The sequence below is a fragment of the Stegostoma tigrinum genome, chromosome 3 (genome assembly GCF_030684315.1).
Source record: "Stegostoma tigrinum isolate sSteTig4 chromosome 3, sSteTig4.hap1, whole genome shotgun sequence".
Taxonomy (NCBI): Eukaryota; Metazoa; Chordata; class Chondrichthyes; order Orectolobiformes; family Stegostomatidae; genus Stegostoma; species Stegostoma tigrinum.
In genome coordinates, this window is record NC_081356.1 from 5,050,078 (window position 1) to 5,072,015 (window position 21,938).

At 41.1% G+C, this 21,938-nt stretch overlaps 1 protein-coding gene across 5 annotated transcripts in view; it reads right to left on the bottom strand.

Annotated features, from left to right (window-relative positions):
- Window positions 1-21,938, bottom strand: part of LOC125450901 (transcription factor RFX3-like) — a 235,452-nt gene that overhangs the window by 75,476 nt on the left and 138,038 nt on the right. For all 5 annotated transcript variants that reach the window (XM_048527267.2, XM_048527264.2, XM_048527265.2 and 2 more), the window contains one exon: window positions 8,967-9,041. In XM_048527267.2, the coding sequence (XP_048383224.1) occupies window positions 8,967-9,041 (75 nt within the window). The remainder of the gene's footprint in view (window positions 1-8,966; window positions 9,042-21,938) is intronic.

Here is a 21,938-nt window from a genome sequence, read left to right on the forward strand (position 1 = left end):
AAATTCAACTCAAAATAAATACTTCCAGACTTCTTAACATGGCCTGCAGGGTCTCTGGGAAGCTTCCCATTGCACCATGCGTTTCATAATTGATAACTCTCAGCTTTTGTTTTGTTAGCTGCCCTTTTTGAAATATTCACCTAAGCACTCTGCAGTGCAATCTTTGAGAGATCTTGATTTTTCCAAGGACCCACAAAACCCCTGCAAACTGTTGCAGCTGTGGCCTAAGCATGCCTGGTATCTCACCATATCCAGATTTCACTGCAAACGTATCCTCTAAGTTATTTACAGTGTTTGGGCTGTTGCCTGTCAGGTGTGAAATCCACCAATGGTTTTATGACTGCGCCATCACTTTTTTTGTTGTTGAAAATGTGTGGCTTTTATAATTGAATAGTCATACCAGGTAAGGTTGGCAGACTCCTTCCCTGAAGAGCATTTGTGAACGATGGTTCTGACAATTGTTTCATGGTCATTCGACTTCTAATTCCAGGTATTTATTGAATTAAAATTAAAATTAAAATCTGCCATGGCAGGATTCGAACCTGAATCCCCAGAACATTAAGAGGGTCTCTGGATTAACAGTTGCATAATAATACCACTAGGCCATCACATCTCCTTTTAGGTTCACAGGCTGCGAACTGCTAAGATGTGGGCGTTAGCATTGCAATGTGTGTGACAGTGAGGTGAAGATAGAAATGTGCACTGGTTGGGTGTTAGTTGATGGGATTATAGCATTAAGATCCATTAATTGATCTTAACTGTTTTTCTGATGTAATTGAATTTCTTGCAGCATTACATCTAAGGTTAGACTCCCGACATTGGCCTTGATGACTATCTGCTTACGATGCCTTTTGACCATTTTTGTTTGGCAGGTTTCTTGTCCCGCTGTGGACACAGAGCAGCTCTTCTCCCTTCCAACTCTATCACAACCTTCAATGCAATGTCCAGATATCCGAAAGCCTGCTCTCTCTACTGACAACTCCTCTTCATATGCTTCAGCCATAATAATCTGCCACTGAAAAGAAATGAATGAACTTTAAATTGTGCTAGTGCTCACAACTTTAGTTCTCTGGACAATGTATCCAGCTAATGAGCAAAGTTGTAGAGATCATGGAAATGAGAGAAGGGTGTTCTGCTGCATGTCTTGCAACCAACCAAATTTACTATTTAATCACACATCACAATCCTGCACCCATTTTCAGAGTCTATCCAAAGCATTTCCCTTAGTTTGAACTCTGATTTAGACAAACACAGAAACACCTACATCCCATTCCCCAAAAAGGAGATCCAAACTTAGCTCTGAAACAACTCAGTGATAAAGATCGCTTCATCCCCTATAAGTTACCTCTTATTAAATAACACTCAAATCCTTTTCTTGCAATGATCATTGCTGTTAATTAACACGCAAAAGCTACAATAAAACATTTTTTGCAGCCATTTGCAATTTAGTGTTCAAATTATTCTTTATTTACTTTTCAAGTTCACGCATTTCCCAAGAAATGGCTAGAATTCATTCAACCTTTTAAGGACTGAACTTCCTTAATTATTTGACTCACCAACAGAATAGTAATCTTACAAAATCTATACATGCTGGTCCTTGTACCACACTGAAGGTTGATACAGAATTTGAGAAACAATTTTACAAAACAATTCTGAATTTATATTTCTCCTTAAATCAGAATAATGCAAACTAATTACACGTTTAAATGTTTGCACATTTTTGATAATGTAAATAAATACAGAGCATGTTTTCATACTATAGCTACTTACAATTCAAAACTATCAGCATAAGCATAATTTAATTGGTACCATCTGATATCTGAGGTGTTAAATAAGCTACATTCTTCAGGCAGAAGAAAAAAAACAATAAACAGAATAAATAAACACAATAGCTAAACTGTCAGCCTACCTTCATGCAGCTAGATGTGTGTTAATTAACTTTGGAAAAAATAAGATTTGTCTGCCACAACCAGAAAAGATTTAAGGTTTTGGTTCATTTAAAAATTTTCTAATCTTGACAAGTTTAAATTTCTGGGGCAGATTGTATGGCCCTCAATGGCAGGCTCGCATTTTGGAGGGACAGCAAAATTCCCTGGGTGGCCTTCTTGCTCTGCCTAACCAACCGGTCCCCAATCTCTCAGTAACTTCACAGCAAGGCCTGCTCATTTCAAGCCTTAAACTAATGGTCAAACAAAGGCTGTTTCATGGCTTCTTCCTGCCCAGCAGTGATTTGGAGGCCAGGCAGGGTGGGTAAGTTTGGCTGCTTTTACTGCTTGGGCCTCTAATGAGAAATGGGCTGTTTCCTTTGAGGTCTTGCAATCTGAGTTATGTCCTTCTTTTCCAGGCCTTCCAAAATGGAGCATCTGCTCCTGGACTCTTATCCAGTTCTTGCTGTGACAGCCCCACATTTTCCTGGTCATGGGGCTTCTGGCATTTAGATTCCTGTGACTACATGTAGAAGGTGATGGCCCTGTGGTATTATCATTAGACTGATGTTCTGGGCACCCAGGTTTGAATCCTGGCATGGCATATGGTGGAATCTGAATTCAACAAATATCTGGAATTAAGAGTCTAATGGTGATTATAAAACCATTGTCGATTGTTGTAAGAACTCATCCAGTTCCCACTGGGGAAGGACCGGGTCTGATCTACACATGATGACTGTGATCAATTCAGGATGCGCACTAATTGCTGGCGTGGCACCCACATCCTGTGAAGGAATTATAAAAGACGACTCTGGTGGCACTACTAGTAGTAGAGAATTCTTTTACACAGACAGTCACATAAGACAGCAGCGCTCTGCAGCAGAATGTAGTCCTCAATGGGCAGTGGCAAGCCTGACTTCCAGCCAACCAATATTCTGCTGCAAGTCTGTCAAAATCTCTTAAGTGGTGTAGTAGGCATCCAATAAATAGTTCCCATGGCAAGTCGTACATACTAAATCTTCTGAAATTTAACACTGTTCAAACTGTTCCACAATAACTTAAAATGTATAGCTATTATCATTATCAAATTGTTGTCAGTACATTCTGACACAACGGTCAAAAAGATTTTGACAGGGTTGATAGGGCCCTCAACTGCAGCTGACCTATTACCCGTGCATCTGCCCTTGCCCCTTCCTATCACTCACAACAGCATGATCTAGCTTTTTTCTGATGAAGGGTCTAGGCCCGAAACGTCAGCTTTTGTGCTCCTGAGATGTTGCTTGACCTGCTGTGTTCATCCAGCCCCACACTTTGTTATCTTAGATTCTCTAGCATCTGCAGTTCCCATTATCTCTGAGCATGATCTGGTCCCCCTTGTTCTCACTTTTCATCCAACCAGCCTCCACATTCAAAGGATCATCCACGGCCATTTCAGACAACTCCAGCAAAACATCACCAGTAAACATCTTCCTGTCACCTCCGCACCCCCCAACCCCCCACCCCCAACCCCATATTTAGCAGGGATTGTACCCTCCAAAACATTAGTCCACTTCATGGCCACCAATACCACCCCCCTTCCCACTGCATCTTTCCATGTAACTGCAGAAGGTGCAAACCTGCCTCTTCACCTCCTCCCTGTTCACAGTCTTTTTAGGTGAAGCACCATTTCACCTGTACCTCCTGGTCTATTGTATTTGCTGCACTTAATGTGGCCTACTCTACACTGGAGAAACCAAACACAGAGTAGGTGACTGCTTTGCAGAACACCACTGGTCCGTGCACAAGGAAGGCCCCAGACTTCCTGTCGCCGGTCATTTTAACAAAGTATCCTGACTGCATGTCCACTTGTCTGTCTTTGGCATGCTTCAGCAAATCTCACGTAAACTTGAGGAATATCTTGTCTTCAGACAAGGCACTTACAACTTCCTGGTCTTAATATTGAGCGCACTGCCTTCAGAATGTGAACTCGCTGCCATTTCTTTCTTTTTTTTTAAGCTTTACGTGTTGCCTTCTCTAACCTCCTCCCATACCAATGTGACTATCTGTTCTTTCCAGTTTGGCAGTTAAACACCCCATTATTCTGCCATTCTTACATTCCAATCACTTAATTTATACTATCAACAGCTTTTCTCCCGCAGCACTCTGCCCCACCACTACTGCATAAATGCTGTCCCCTCCACACTTCACAGTCATCATATTCAAAACATTAGATTGTTTTCTCTCTCTCTTTCACTAACACCGCACCCCACCCCCCACAACCCATGGATGCTGCCTGCCCCACTGAGATTTCCAGCAATTTTTCTTTTCAGTAGAGATTTCAGTACAGTGCCACTCAGTTCCTGACTTCATTACAGCCTGGATTCAAACATGGGCAAAGCACTGAATCCTACAGTGACGTGAGCTGAAAGTAATCTCGATCAGATGGGCCAATCAGCGAGGAGTGGCAGATGGAGTTTAATTTGGATAAATGCGACGTGCAGCATTTTGGAAAGGCAGATCAGCGTAGGACTTACACACTTAATGGTAAGGTCTTGGGAGCGTTGCTAAAAAAGGAAGGCTTTGGGGAGCCAAGAGCTGGAGTTACTCACGACAGGATTCCAAAGAGTCTGATTTGCTCTTGCAGTTACAGTGTTTGTGTGGCTTGCCCAATTCAGGCTTTGGTCAATGGGAACCTCCAAGATATTCATGTTGGGGGATTCAACTATGGTAACACCACTGAAAAGTCTTCATTGACAAAGTTCACAATGCAGTACCTCGGAACCTTGGAAGTTGAATCATTATTCACTTCTCTTTGATGATAAGATGATTTGTACGAAGACTTGAACCAATTGCTTCAACCTCACTACAACACTTGGTTAAGTACTGCAGCCTAACTTTAACTGGTACGAGCCTTTAATGATTTTAGGCCTTCTGCTGAGGCTTGTAATCATTCAAAACTGTAATTAGATCTGGCTGCACGGCAGTATTGTACTTATCAGGCAGTGCGAAGTTCTGCATCACAGTGAATGGGCATGGGGCAATTGTGGATCACAAGCCCTGCGCCATTTTTTACAGTGTATTCAATTTCAGTCAACAGACACCAAGTCAAAGAACAAACCTGCTCTGTTCCAATGTAGAACAGTGACTATATTTTTAAAAGTGGAGTATTTCGTTGGATGTAAAGTGTTTTGGGATGTCAGAGGTCATGAAAAGCATTACATAAATGTACAATTTTTTTTGGACATTGCTCTAAAGTCTGCATGTATTTGCTTGCAACATAAATCACTGGCCACTTTTCCAACTCAAAAAAACAGTGCATTAAACCTTACCGCAAATCACTAACAACAAAGATTGAACCTTGGAACTTCCTGATCTGCAGAGTTCAATTTCACACTGCCTTAATGAAATAAATGACTTAAACAAGGAACAACATAAAACAAAAAGGACTAATCCATTTGGAATCTTAATATTACATAGATTTTACTAGAATTTCAGTGTTATGTTCCTATGGATATAGTTGTTAAAAAAAAGCATCAAAAACAGCAATGCTGAACTAATTGTGACAGTTCGTCTGACTCTGCCTCCAGTTGGGTGGTGGTATTGGAAACCATTAAAGAACCTTAAGAACATGTTTGGCCTACTGCAGCAGCTTGTCAATGAGCAGTGAAGTGCAGAACTAAATCACACTACCCACTAAACTCTCAGACTGGATTTCCCATAAATAATGAATAAACTGTAGGTTGGCAATCTCTCAAAGGATGTCCTGGGCTTTTGTGGAACTAAACATTAAAGTCTCCTGAACGTCACTCTGAGCAATTAAGGAGTACAATTAAAGGGGAAGAAAAACGAACGGTACTTTTCTACTTCTTTAAAATGTTTTATTAGTTATTTGGATTAAGCAACTGGAGTCACACAATTAACTTAATTAGATGGGTTGGGAAGGGAGAAAAATTGGCATTCCTGAAATAAAAATACCATATTGGGCTAGACTTTGTCAGGGTGCAGCAGTTGCCACAATCATCTCAATAGCCAGCGGAAATCCCACCTTGCCTGTGTGGGGAACCTCAGGCTGCATTTCAGGCTCATCCAGCAACCAATTAACTAGTATCATGTCTACTGTCATTTGGAAAGTCAGGAGCCTGCTTTTGGATAGCTTGCAGCCAATGGGTAGAGTAGTGAGCACTGTTAGTCAACAGTCACAATAACAAATGCCTGATCTGGAGACCAGGGACGGTTAGGCAGTGCGTGGTGAGTGAAGGTGGTTTAGAGGCATGGAGGAAGAGTGTTGTTAAAACCCAGCCCAAAACATACACGTAAGTAAAGGAAAAGATTGGTTAAGCTGTGAGTATCATCACTTTGAAACAATTAGTTTCACAAACTGTCCTCATATATGGGCAGTGAATACTTCGCCTATTAATAAAACATAATCCAGTTAGGAATTCATCTAAATTTCTAACGGCAAAAGAGAACTTGTATCACATTTTGCTAGTCAGCTGAAGCATTAGAACTGGCTGAGCAACATCTATACATATTTGTGTTTTTATATATCTCATATTAAGTAATGATTCTCGCTGCTTCAGATGAGAGTGTATAATATCTACAGACTTTTATCCAGCATCAGAGCACTCAGGAGAGAAAGGATAAAGTTGGAAAGGGAAAGAAATATGAAGTGGAAATGTGAAGCATGAAAAGTGGAAAGAAAGCAAACAGGTATTGATGCAGTCATATCTGGAAGGGCCAACAACATGCGATAGGGGCAGAGTAGTTGAGATTCTATTTATAAATACCAGATTAAGAAAACGGAACAGAAATTTATTTTATTTTATGACACTTTTATGACAGTGATGAATTTTATTTGTTCACCTATTTAATCATGTAAAGACTACATCTTTCTATTTATTTTTGAGCAGTGGACTTAAAAAAAGGAAAATACTGTTTTAAACATAGGAGACTGTGCAAACAGACGGCTGCAGTTTTAAGAATCACATTCACTGAAACATAACATGAATTGTATACAATGCTGTTTTTACCCTAGGACAGGAAAAACAAAAACAGAAACCATAGATCCAATGGGTTCTCAACCAAAGGAAAAGTGACTGGTTCCCAATCGGATGACCATGTTTTGCGTGAGGCCAGCAGAGCGCACAAGTACCAAGCTATAAAGAGAAAGCAATTGGCAAAATTCTCTTTGTATCTCTCTTTCTCTCATGTGCAAGTACCAAAGTATCTTCAGTGACAGCTAGCAGTCTTTGACTAAATTTTTGCTAAACTTTCTGCTCAAGGAGGAATAACACGCCTTTAAGGACAGTGAAAAGACAAATTCTCAACCAGGAAATGAAAAAGAGCATTAATGTGCAAGCAATCTTGTGTCAACAGCAAAGAGCTAAAAGAAATTGGAAGCAGCCAAAAGAAAAAACTCATTGAATCTATGGTCCTGTCTGTGTATCTGACTGCTTCTGAAGGAGGAAATTTAAGAAGGGATAGAGATTAAGTTTAGAGTTATAAGTTAGCAATTTACATTTCATAATTGCTATTCTTTAAAGACAATTTCTTTATAATAAACATTTACTTTCTTGTTAAGTACAGAGACCTAGTAAGTTTTGTTCTTTTAAAGTCTTCAGTTGGGTAGATTGGGTGCTATTTTCCCTTTTTCTCAATAGTTACAGGGGAATGATCCAATTCAGGGTGTTCAAGCTGCTCTGTGGTCTGCATCGAATTGATGAGGTCCACATGCATTCAGGTACAGGCTGGTGAGTGTCACCTTACTGTTCTTTACAAATACGCTAGATTTGACTGAGCTGAGAGAACTGCAACATCGCTGAAACCTCTGCCTCTATCATTCTTGGTGTCATTTGACTTCTAACAGGCAGGCTGGAGCTCTTCTAAGGCAAAACGGACATTCCAGGAATAGCAGAGATACAACCAGGATCAAACTTTTCCCACTTTTAGATGGTTAAGGTCCAGGCTAACACTGGCAAATGTGCTACAGAAGCCCTCAGAAATCCAGATGCACAGAGTACAGGATGTCCAAAGTTAAAATCTCTGATAGGCAATAAACCCGGTGTCCGGAAACCTCTGAAAGTGTGTCAGAGTTGAGAATTTTGATGAGTTCTAATTTACTTATCTTAATAGTTAGTCAGGAAAGGTTAGAGGAGTTAAAACCTGCTGCAACCCTGGTTAACAATGACCTGCCAATCGTTCGTAGTAATTCCCCACTGAACCCCCTCTAGCACCCAACTTTACCTTCCCTACTAACTCGTGGTTCCCCCAAAAACTGACCGACACAGGATCCAACCCCCAGCAGGGCCTGTTTCGATACCCACTAATGATACCTGATCACCTACTCGAATTACCTGGCACAGTACTCGCCCATCCTATTCCTTCACCCACTTACCTGCTATCCTGACAATTATCCATTCACCTGGGACTTACCTTCTTTGTCACCTACTGTCTCAGTCACTTTGCCCTTTACCCATGTGTCACTCTACCTCTTCACCCAACTCCACCATAATCCAACATGCATCCATCTGCCATTCTACCCACTTATTTACTTACCACTCTCTCTTTGTCAAAGCAGCTTTGGGACCTTTAAAACCAGGTGAATGACAGTTACTGCTGCAGAAAAGGGGCATGGTTTGGCTCCCAGTGCTGATTCTGCACTACACTGAAAAATCTCCACATAATTGCACTCCATTTTTCTGAACTAGCCCATACTGGAAGTTTGGGCCAAAAACAGTGAGCAAAAAGAAATCAGCCTGTGAAGATTCTGTCCTAGATCATTGCCTGCTCTCCCTAGAGGATCTCCCAGTGTTGTGACAAAGTTGTGGTCAGAAACCAGTGGAATCACTCAGAAATGTTCATTTCATTTTTTTTCTAACATCACATTTCAACACGATTGATTGCTCATCCCAGTAAGGGGAAGGAATGCAATACAAAATGCTAATACATGATGCAAAAAGTCAGTACAAACAAAATAAGCAGAAGTAGCAGCAGAATTATTCAGAAAAAGATATTTGTAACAGGTGAAAGATTCAGGTGGTTTTGAAGGAAAAGACAACTTACATGGCTGTTGAGAAGAGTACTTCTGTGAGCTGTCAAACCATCAGACTTTTGGAGTGTCTCAATCGCCATTTCAATCTGATGATAGATAGCATTAAAAAGAGCTCAAGATAAGACAGTGAAAGCAGATTTTAATGCACTAGAAATAAATGAAAATTAACAAATAAAAAGCACAACAGAACTTCTTAAATGAGCAAGTTTTAAGTGACAACTTTATTATACAGAGTAGTCTAGCTCTATACAACTTTAAAGCAAACCATTTTCTAAAGAGCAATTTATTTTAGTGAACTCAGGGAAAAGACTAAATCATACTGCAGTACAATGGGCTACTTAGGAGGTATGTGGATTGCAGACCAACTGCCAATTATGCAATCTAACAAATCTGGTAAATCATATGTGCAGATCAGCCATGATCTCTCAGTATGTAACAGTTTGTACTTGACTGCATATTCTAATAGAATAACAGCTATGCATTGCATTGCAAGTACTAACAAATCTGTATGCCACGTGATATGTAACAGCTACATGTTACACTTCAAAGATCAACAGCATATTCTGCTATTTGTATCAGACACAGAATTCACTTTAAGTGCCTACTTTATTGTACATTTTGTGTTTGAGCTCGGACATTGGAAAGTTAAAAAAATCTATTGAAAGTAAAATTACAAAGAATTACAGATAACATCCTGCAGGTAATTTATCAGAGTGCAATCTGAATTTATGAACAAGGAACAGTTTTTTTTAAATTCACATGTGGGACATGGGCATTGCTGGATGGCAAGCATTTATTGCCCAACCCTAGTTGCCTTTGAACCGAATGGTTTGCTAGGCCATTTCAGAGGGGAGTTGAGAATCGACCATATTGTTGTGGATCTGCAGTCACATGTAGGCCAGATCAGGTGAGGATGGCAGATTTCCTCCCTTGAAAGACATTAGTGAACCAGATGCGTTTTCCTGACAATAAGTAAGTTTCTTGTCATCAGTAGATTCTTAATTCCAGATTATCACAGATTTCAAATACCACGATCTGCCATGGTGGGATTTAAAGCCAAGTCCTGAGAACATTAACTAAGTTTCCAGGTTCATAGTCTTGCAATAATACCATTAAGCCCTCGCCTCCTGCTACTTGGCCCTTCAAATCTGCTCTGCAATGCTGTAAGATCATGGCTGATCTGATTTTAACTTCAATTCTACATTCCTGCATATCCCCGATAATCTTTCATCTGCTTGGTTATCAACAATCTATTTACCTCTGCCTTTAAAATATCTTAACATTCTCATCCACTGTCTTTTGAGGAAGGAAATTCTACACTAAGGAATATAATCTAATCTAATCTAAAAAAAAACCCTCACAGCGAAACGAGTTTCCTCATCTCTATTTTAAATGGGCATACCCTTACTTTTAAATTGACTCCTAGTTTTACATCCACTAGACAAGGGGAATCTATGAAAAATTGCAGAGCCCTGAGAAAGAGAGATTTGGTGTCATAATGCTTGAATCACAAATTAGTATACAGGTACAGAAAGTAATCAGGAAAGCTAATAAACTGTGATAATGGGAACTGCAGATGCTGGAGAATCCAAGATAATAAAATGAGGCTGGATGAACACAGCAGGCCCAGCAGCATCTCAGGAGCACAAAAGCTGACGTTTCAGGCCTAGACCTTTCATCAGAGAGGGGGATGGGGTGAGGGTTCTGGAATAAATAGGGAGAGAGGGGGAGGCGGATCGAAGATGGAGAGAAAAGAAGATAGGTGGGGAGGTAGGGAGGGGATAGGTCAGTCCAGGGAAGACGGACAGGTCAAGGATGTGGGATGAGATTAGTAGGTAGGAGATGGAGGTGCGGCTTGGGGTGGGAGGAAGGGATGGGTGAGAGGAAGAACAGGTTAGGGAAGCAGAGACAGGTTGGACTGGTTTTGGGATGCAGTAGGTGGAGGGGAAGAGCTGGGCTGGTTGTGTGGTGCAGTGGGGGGAGGGGACGTACTGGGCTGGTTTTGGGATGCGGTGGGGGAAGGGGAGATTTTGAAGCTGGTGAAGTCCACATTGATACCATTGGGCTGCAGGGTTCCCAAGCGGAATATGAGTTGCTGTTCCTGCAACCTTCGGGTGGCATCATTGTGGCACTGCAGGAGGCCCATGATGGACATATCATCTGAAGAATGGGAGGGGGAGTGGAAATGGTTTGCGACTGGGAGGTGCAGTTGTTTATTGCGAACCGAGCGGAGGAGTTCTGCAAAGCGGTCCCCAAGCCTCTGCTTGGTTTCCCCAATGTAGAGGGAGCCACACCGGGTACAGTGGATGCAGTATACCACATTGGCAGATGTGCAGGTGAACCTCTGCTTAATATGGAAAGTCATCTTGGGGCCTGGGATAGGGGTGAGGGAGGAGGTGTGGGGGCAAGTGTAGCATTTCCTGTGGTTGCAGGGGAAGGTACCGGGTGTGGTGGGGTTGGAGGGCAGTGTGGAGCGAACAAGGGAGTCACGGAGAGAATGGTCTCTCCGGAAAGCAGACAAGGGTGGGGATGGAAAAATGTCTTGGGTGGCGGGGTCAGATTGTAGATGGCGGAAGTGTCGGAGGATGATGCTTCCTCTACATTGGGGAAACCAAGCGGAGGCTTGGGGACCACTTTGCAGAACACCTCCGCTCGGTTCGCAATAAACAACTGCACCTCCCAGTCGCAAACCATTTCCACTCCCCCTCCCATTCTTCAGATGATATGTCCATCATGGGCCTCCTGCACTGCCACAATGATGCCACCCGAAGGTTGCAGGAACAGCAACTCATATTCCGCTTGGGAACCCTGCAGCCCAATGGTATCAATGTGGTCTTCACCAGCTTCAAAATCTCCCCTTCCCCCACCGCATCCCAAAACCAGCCCAGTACGTCCCCTCCCCCCACTGCACCACACAACCAGCCCAGCTCTTCCCCTCCACCTACTGCATCCCAAAACCAGTCCAACCTGTCTCTGCTTCCCTAACCTGTTCTTCCTCTCACCCATCCCTTCCTCCCACCCAAGCCGCACCTCCATCTCCTACCTACTAACCTCATCCCACATCCTTGACCTGTCCGTCTTCCCTGGACTGACCTATCCCCTCCCTACCTCCCCACCTATCTTCTTTTCTCTCCATCTTCGATCCGCCACCCCCTCTCTCCCTATTTATTCCAGAACCCTCACCCCATCCCCCTCTCTGATGAAGGGTCTAGGCCCGAAACATCAGCTTTTGTGCTCCTGAGATGCTGCTGGGCCTGCTGTGTTCATCCAGCCTCCCATTTTATTAAGCTAATAAACTATAACAGTTTATTGCCAGGGAATTGAATGCAATAGAAGGGAAGTTACATGTGGAGTACTGAGTACAGGATTGGTCACTGTAGTTACAGGAAGGTATTAATGCATCGAGTCATCTGATCAGGATTCAAGCCAGATTGCAGATTCAAGAATTATTTTTAACAGTTTCAAGTTTTGAATGCATTGGCAGATTCTGGTGTTTTAAAAGCTACAGAGACAGCTGACACACTGGTTTTAGATTTTCATTCTCTAGATTTTAGAATGGTTCCTCTAAATTTTAAGATAGCAAACATAACTTCCATGTTCATGAAAATAACAGAGATAAAGCAAGAAACATCAGTGATTTTGAACTCAGTAATCAACCTGGGCTGTGATACTTCAGCTATGGCTGAATACATGAGAGCACAAGCATACTGGCTTTTACACAATGCACTGGAGATCTTAGCAACAGAGCAGGAAAGAAGAGCTATCTCAAGGAAGGCAGGAGACATTCTAGAAATCTACTCAGCAGACAGTGATAAAAGTAGTGACAGAAGTTTATGTCAGGAGGAGTGTTACTCCAAAAGTGATGAATCACTGGAAGAAGTCTAATAATCTTACCAGATTGGTCAACGTAAGTGAGCTCACCTTCGAATGGCATATCCAACCAAAGGCATCACTAGCTTTATCCTCTGCTCAATTCTCCACGGGTCATTGGCTACCAACACTGGCTATCAATTTCTAAGACTGAAAGTTCTTGTGCTTCTCTCATCTTTACAAACGTAGTAAGTTTGCAAATCTTACATCCATAACTCAGTTTACATGCACTGTTACCTATTCAACTTTGACAATTTCAGGACTAAAACAAATTGCAGGATGCTCATTGACAACATTCATTTTTCTTGTTGGAGCTGGTGGTGCATAAAGAGAGGTCAAAAAGCTAAGAACTGGAGGAGAACAATCAACCTATATATTTTAACGTCTGATGGATTGCACTCTAGTTCAACCACAATGGAATCTGATGGTGTCTTTGATACATTAGGCTACAATATAAAGTTGATAGTTAACATAAAATTCTTGGTGCATTAGGAAACCTGCCAGAAGAGTTTTGTGCAGGCCTTACAGCTTTGCTTACCAAAGTAGATATGTTGTCAATTTCATCATTATACTCTGGAATATAACAACATACAGCACCTGTTGGCCAATGTCACATTGCCACAAAACTAGTTGCTATGATCTGACTGTTATCATTGTAATTGGGGATTTAGCACCATCGATCCGTTCTTTGATCAATCTATGGAATTACAGAGACACCATCCAGTAAAACTGTTTGTCTCCATGAACCATGAATCTGCCATCTTCTCAAGGAAACATCAGTCCTGCTCCAACTCTACTGACATCCTTGTTGTGATCAGTCATCCAGTTACCCAAACCACTTCAAATTTGGTCAATATGATGCAGCATGAAGCCCAGTTTTTAAAGCTCAAAGCTATTCAGTCACACTCCAATACTTCACTTTACAAAGGAGCAGCGCTCAGAAAGCTTGTGATTTCAAATAAACCTGTTGGACTATAAACTTGGTGTCGTGTGACTTCTGACCTTTCATACTCCAAATCCATCTACAATCTTCTGAACTGGAGGTCAGCAACCTTTTCGAGCCAAGCTTCATCTATCAGAGGTAATACTGCGTTGGAGGACTAAGGTAAACCAATGCACATGGAAGACAAGTATCACAAGAATGTGAATTATTGACATTAATATGCAGAATGGCATGATGTTAGTCATAAATTTGATTTAGAATGTTTACTTTGTGCTAATTTTTATTTTACATTGCTATCGACCTGACACTATAGAAGGAAAGATGAAGAGCATAAAGATTGTTGCTGAATGGAGAGATACAATTTAAGTCATTTTGCATTGCTCGAGTTATTAGATTACATGGAAAGGGGCTGTTCACTTTCCTCATCCTGCCTCTGCACCGGTCCTCCTCCTTCTCAGCTTCTATCCTTGTAAATGATGGAATTGGCTGTTCCTTCATGGTCTTAGGTGATGCAACATTCAATCTCAAATCAGTTGAGTACTTCAGGGCTTCATCAGAGGTCCAGGAAATGGCAGCATTTTAGGCACTATAAAAATGTTCCTTGAGGAAGCACGTTTCTCACTGTATCCCACAGTTGCATTAGCTAAGAGGTCTGGCCTGGAGTCATGAATGGATAACCCTTGCCACAAAAAGATTTGTCAATAAAGACAAAACCCATGGAAATAAAAAGGTCGGTAGCAACATCAACATGAAGTTGATTGAGTGACAGTAAATGGAAGAGAATGGTGAACAATTACTTATTAGGCTGGAGGAAACCTACGCAAGAGACATCTCCAGGAGTCGTATTGGGACTGCTAATTTTGTTCAGTTCTATTAATTATCTTGACTTGGGTAGGCAGTGGTTGATACAAGACCATTGTGAACTGGGGGAAGGATATTGATGGATTTTGAGATGTTGTATCTCACTGGACTTGCACCACCATTCAAGGGTCATCTGAAAAGTTAAAGATTTTATAGAAGTACCAAAATTTCCCAATTTAGCTGTTGTTTATAACCCGTTGGACAGAATTGATGGGCCGGGTTTCTGCACTTGACTCAAATTATAATTTATTCCAAATAACTAATTTCTGGCTACAAGTAAACATTTATGAACTTTCAACATATAATTCTACGAGTTAAAACTCTAACTCCTTATAAAACTCCCCTAACTCTCTTATACAGACAGACGCAAAAAAGAAAATGTCCATTATGGATTGAGAGAAACAATGGGAAGGAGGTTCAATGGGCCCCTGTTCATAGGGTTCACAGAGATGAACATTATGCTGCATCAGGCCTTGCTGCCAAGTGGATAGGATTGTCAGGTTAAGCACCAAGGGTTCTAAGGGATCTTGGGAATCTTTACTTAGGGGCAAATAGTGAGTTGAGGAGTCAAATTAATAGTTATCTAGAAGTTAGCCATGTTTTAAAATCAAACATTTTCTGAGTAACAGCTAACCGCAGCAGACCTCTCAAAAGTCTCCAATTTAACTAGACATCCTTGTAGGATTTCAGGTAAAAGGAAACTGCTTATCAGAATCTTCAATTTCACAGACAATTCCCTTGGAGTCTGCTGGGTCCTAATGCAACTTTTAGCACCATCAATCCGTTCTTTGATAAATCTATGGAATTACAGAGACACCATGATGCTGCAGAAACAGCCAACTGGCAATTGGAAAATTCAGGCCATTACACATTCACTAATGATACCTGCATTCACATTCAGCTGAGGTGTGTACTTATTTTCTTTTTCTGTAGTGTCTGTTTAAATGTAAGTGAACTTGATATTCCAGATCAACGAGGAAAATTGGGAAATAACTCCTTTCCAAAAAAGAAATCAGAAAAACAGGAATGTATAAGTAGTGTAAGCTTATGGATAACATGAAGACAAATTGCTTTGATGCTTCAATGCAATGCACATAAAGGTGAGAAGGATCCAAATGTGAGTGCATAATTCAAATAAAATGTTACTGACCACAGCCTCATCACTGAGAGGGGATTCCAAACATAATTTTGATTTTTCCGTATAAAAGAAAGTTTGCCCCTTCCTGCTCTTGAACATTTCTACCGGGTTTTAAATAGGGCAGGGTAGCTAGAAGCTTCAACATATGCCACTCCTGACCATGATATACAGGCAGATGACCTGTGAGGTAGAAATGTTAGAAAAATCTTCAAAATAAATTAAACATATGTAAAAGCAAGGAATAAAGATTAAAATACTTCTCTGTTCAACATGAAATAAGCACTTACATAACTAATTAATCTTTTAATTAAATATTGGAATGCAATAATCTGGAAAAATTAATTAAATGGCAAGACATTTCCTTTAATAAACTCCTATAACTGTCTTTTTCAGGTCATAGGATAGTACTATTTCAGAGGCTTAATTTCAGCAGCACTGGATAAAATTTAGAAATCAATAAATAAGAATCTCCTTACTTTCATACAAACAACAACTCCATTTAAAGCATTTTAGATTTTGCTTATATGAATTGTATGTTTTGGAATCAATACATTGCTTCTTTCCTATGAAGCATATTTTGTTTGTATTTTTCCAATTCATTGATCTCCCACATTATTGCTCAATGATAAAAGTGGACAAAGTTAACACTATTGAATCATGCGATGGTTACAGCAAAAAAGGCCATTTAATCTATTGTACCTTTACTAGGTCTCTGGAACTGCACATCACCAATTTCCATTCCATTTCCTTTTTCTCTACAGTTCTGAAACTTTATAATTCAGATAAATATTCAATTCTCTTTGAAAGGCCTTGAGGAATCTGCTTCCATCACACTCATTTGCACAACATTCCAAATCCTAACCACCTACCCCATAGAATTAAATTTTTCCCCACATCACTGTTACTACCTTTGCCAATAATCTCAAACCGCGGCATTGTGGCTCAGTGGTTAGCACTGCTGCCTTACAGCACCAGGAACCCGGGTTCGATTCCACCCTCAAGCGACTGTCTATGTGGAGTTTGCACATTCTCCATGTCTGCGTGGGTTTCCTCCAGGAGCTCTGGTTTCCTCCCAAAGTCCAAAGATATGCAGGCTAGGTGGATTGGCCAGGCTAAATTGCCCATAATGTTCAGGGATGTGACGATCAAGTGGATTATAGGGGAACGGGTCTGGGTGAAATGCTTCGAGTGTCAGTGAGGACTTGTTGGGCTGAAGGGACTGTTTCCACACCATAGGAATTCTGTGATTCTGTTTTTTATACGTATGCCAACATGAACAGTTTTTCCCTATGTATTCCGCCTACAATCCTTGTTATTTTGCATACCTTAAATTAAATTTCCCGTCTTCTCTCCACCAAGAAGAATAATTGCAGCTTCTCCAAACTATCCTCATAACTAAAGTTTCTCACCCCTGGAATCATCCTTTTGAATCTTTTCTGCACCATGTTTAATACCTTCACATCCTTCCTGAAGTCTGCTGCCCAGAATTGGACGTAACGTTCCACTTGAGGTCAAAATAGGGTTTTATAGAGTACATAGAACAGGAATGGGCTCTTTGGCCCCCAATAATATGCCAAACATAATGTCAAATGAAAGTAATCCCTTCTACCTGCTCTTGGTCCATATCTATCCATTCCTTGCATATTCATGAGCTTATCCAGAAGTCCCTTAATGCCCTTACTGCATCTGCCTCCACCACCGCTCGTGGCAGTGTGTTCCAGACTCCTATCACTTTCTGTAAAAAACGTGCCCCTCACATCTCCTTTGAACTTTGCCCCTCTAGTCTTAAATGCATACCCCCTAGTATTGGACATTTCAACTGTGGAAAGAAGAAGCTGACTGTCAACCACATCTATGCATCTCATAACTTTATAGGCTTCAATCAAGTCTCCCCTCAGCCTCCAATGCTCCAGAGAAGAAAACTCAAGTTTTTCTAGTCTGTCCTTATACCTTATACCCTCTAAACCAGGCAGCATCCTGGTAAATGTCTTCGGCACTCTCTCCAAAGCTTCCACGTGCTTCTTGTAAGGTGGTGACCAAAATTGAACACAATACCAAAATACAGAGGTTCATTATAAATTGTTTGGTTTTCTACTCTGTTCAAATTTACAAACCAACAAGGCTAAAAATGAGTTGTCAATTCAGTAAAGCCATGACACAGGATAGCAAAGTGTGGAAGTACCATGTGAAAAACTGAACTAGACAACTGCACAACTGACACTGATCCAATTTCAGGAGTCCTGTCACATCCAGCCATGAAAGGTAATGGTCGGTAACCAAGAGATTGTGAGAAAGAGATAAAAATAACTTCAAATTATATAACTAAAGACTGCAGATGCTGGAATCTGAGGTAGACAAACATGAGGCTGGAAGAACACAGCAGGCCAGGCTGCATCTGGAGGAAAGGAGCAGTCAACGTTTTGGTTATTACACAACACTATTCTTGTTCTGCTCAGAGGCTGCAGCTTAGGGTAGAGAGTTCTGCAAATATCTTCCACTGATCCTGGTGGTGGGAGATGCACCCCGAAGACCTAAGGTGGATAATGCCTCCTGCTATGGGCTTGGCTTCCACTCCTCACGCTATGAGCAGTATGCCCATCTCCCTCTTTCTGTAACCCATAATGGATCACACTCATAACAATCTTGCAAAACACTTCACAGCAAATTAAGGTTGCTTAATGTACTGCTGCAGTGTAGGAAAACGCCACAACAAAATTGAACGGATTAAGGTCCCACAAACAGCCATGAGTAAAATAACTAGATAACTCGTTTTAGAGATACTGCTTGAGGGACACTCCCTTCTCCTGGTGGAAAGAAAATAATTTCTCCAACGCAGTCTATAGTGAATCAGGAAATGATTCGTATCCTAACAGCCCCAGTCTAAGCAGGATTCTGACAAGAAGAAAATCAGAGCCACAACTGGGTTCACAGACACAACACTGTTCTTGTTCTGTTTGGAGGTTGAAGTCTAGGGTAGCAGAGTTCTGCAACTATCTTCCACTGATCCTGGTGGTGGGAGAGACCCTGAAGACCTGAGGTGGATGATGCTTCCTCCCACTATGAGCAAATGCCCATCTCCCTCTTTCTGTAACCCAAAATGGATGACAACATGGCACCCAGTACTGAGAAGGCTTAAATCTCCTGAAATCAGAACCAAGATCCGCTGCATGTACAACATAACTGCTTGTAGGTCTCATTAACTGTAACTCTGCAAACCACCAAACTCATTTATAACATCAAACAGAGCAAGTAGCTAGCAAATTACTTGAGAACGATTGATAATCTCTTTAAACTGTCAACAGTGATTCATTTTCAACTGTGAAGACAGTAGTAATGATGTGACAATGTCAAAAACAACAGCACCAGTGTAAAGTTAGTGTTATATGATGACTGATGTCACAATCTGTCTCCTCCCATGCTTCCAATGTGTAGACAGAACACCAGAATTAGCAACCTGGCCAAGATAGTGTTTCATGCACACTGTACTGGAATTGCAACAGTGCACCACCGGGAGGCAAAATTACACTTATCACACCATATCTAGAGTCCAATTTTCTAGATTTGTAATCAACTCCAAAGCATTTGAAATAGTTTTTCCATTCACTTTAAAAAGATTTCAAACAACAAATGTGCTATTTTTAAAATAATCCATTTCTGGAACAATGATTAAAATAAAAATCCGTAAGTGTATGATACTTCTATGGTCCCTGTGTAATCAAACTATTCAACCAACTGTAAGCTATTGGTACTTGTGTGGTTATCAACAGTCCCCGAAAATGAGCATCATTGCCCTTTCCACAACTGTTGTCCTTTACTCTGTATCAAGGAAATGCCTTGAAATTTTTACAGGACAATTCTCTCTCTTTTTCTCTCTCTCATACACAGCCTTTTCATTCCACTTGCTGATTGAATGCTGGAGTCATACCCATTTAAAGAATTAGATCAGAAATGTTTTTGGTAGCTAATCCAGTCATGCAGTATGCTAGGACTGAGAGTCTGTGGGCAAGAAAGCCCTTCAAGACAAAATAATCCCTTCTTAGGCTTTTCTTTTAATGCTTGTTTCTTTAAACTCCAAGTAAAGAGACAAATAAAATCCTGCATTAGCAATGCCAAAACATCTGCCACAGGATGTGTCTATATTTGAACTCCCAACTGAGATTTCCTGAAAAGAAATATGAGAATTAGCATTCTATCCAGTATCACCCGCTAAGGCTCAACAGAGTCATACATGCCAAACTCAAAAATCAATAAAAATTGATCAACAGCTTCTAAAAACTGCTACAAGTCCAGAAGAGTCAAAAACAACTCTGAATATAAGCATCATGGCAAATGCAATTGGAGAGGTAGGAATTAATCAAGAACATTCGGCATAGTTTTTGTTAAGGGAGGTCATGTCTGACCAACTTGATTGAATTTTTTGTACAGGTGACCAGCTACAGCAAGGCTTTTGATGAGGTCCTACATGGGACACTGACAGCAAAGGTAAGCGCCCATAGGATCCAGGGAAAATTTCACTAATTGGGTCCAAAAGTAGCTGCGTAGAGGGTAATGGCCAAGGTGTATTTTTGTTACTAGCAGCCTGTGTCCAGTGAATTCAGTATTGGAGCCCTTGCTGTTTACGGCATATTTAAACAATTTAGATTCGAGTGTAGGAGGCTTGATCAATAACTTGATGAATGATATGTAAATTAGAGATATGGTAAATAGTGAGGAAGGTAGCCTTAGATTACAGGAGGATACAGACAGGCTAGTCAGATGGGCCGATCAGTGGTAAATGGAATTCAATCCAGGTAAGTGTGAGGTCATGAACGAAGGGCCTTGGAAAGCACCAAGGATCAAAGGGGCCTTGGTATGCACGTCCACCAGTCCCTTAAGGTAGTAGGGCAAGTGGAATAAGTGGTTGAGAAGGCATATGGTATAGTTGCCTTTACTAGCCAAGGCAGAGAGATTTAAGAGCAGGGAGATTATGCTGGAACTGTATAAAAAGTTGGTTAGGCCACAACAGGGGTATTTTGTGCAGATTGGGTTTCCACATTATAAGAGAGATGTGACAGTACTGGAGAGGGTGCAGAGGAGATTTACCAGGATTTTGCCTGGATTAGAGAGTTTTACATATGAAGGCAGATGTGATAGTCTTGGGTTGTTTTCCTGAGAACATAGGAGACTGAGGGGGTCATGATTGTGATTTATAAAATTATGGACTGAATAAGCAGAGTATCATAGAATCATGACAACACAGAGGTAGGCCTTTTGACCAATGGAGTTTGCACCGACCCTCCACACAGCATTCAGCCCAGATCCACCCCCCTACCCAATCCCCACAATTCTGAGACTAATCAACATAGCCAGCACATTCCTGGACACTAAGGGCAATTTTGCATGGCCAATCCACCTAATCTGCACATCTTTGGTCTGTGGGAGGAAACTAGAGCACCCGGAGGAAATCCACGCAGACACAAGGAGAACGCACAAACTCTACACCTGAGGCTGATGTTGAACCCCGGCCCCTGGCAATGGGAAGCTGACAGGACAAAGCTTTCCCTTTGGTTGAGGGATCAATGACCAAGAGCATAGACTTGAGAACAGATAGTTTAGAGGAGATGCGACAAAAAACTTTTTCACCCAGAGAGTGGTAAGTCACTGACTGTGAGGGTGGTCCCAAAGGTAGAACCCCTTATAACATTCAAGTAGTATTTAGATGTACACTTGTGATGTCAAGTGCTGGAAAATGTGATAAGAATAGTTAGGTGGTTATTTTTGACCGGCACAGTATCACTGGGCCAAATGGCCTTTTTCTGTACTGCTAACCTCTAAGACTCTATGACTAAACAGAAATTAGACGTTGAAATAAAGGTACGCAAGATCTGAGTTAGTCACATTTTGAACTACAATTGTAAAAAAAAGTTAAAATACACAAACATACAATTAACAACAATGGTAATTTTGTCTTTACTGAAGAAATATCTGTGCATTAAAAATGTCAGATTCATCTTCTTGGCCGATCTGAGACAAGTCCACAAAATGATTGCTAACATTTTATTTCATGCACTTTAGAACTGATCGTAATCCAGTGGCAAAAATAGTTACTGCTGGAAGGGTTATAGATAATTCAAATATGAAAGTAACTGAATGAACTTAAAAGAGGCTTGAAAAGGGAACACATATCAATGA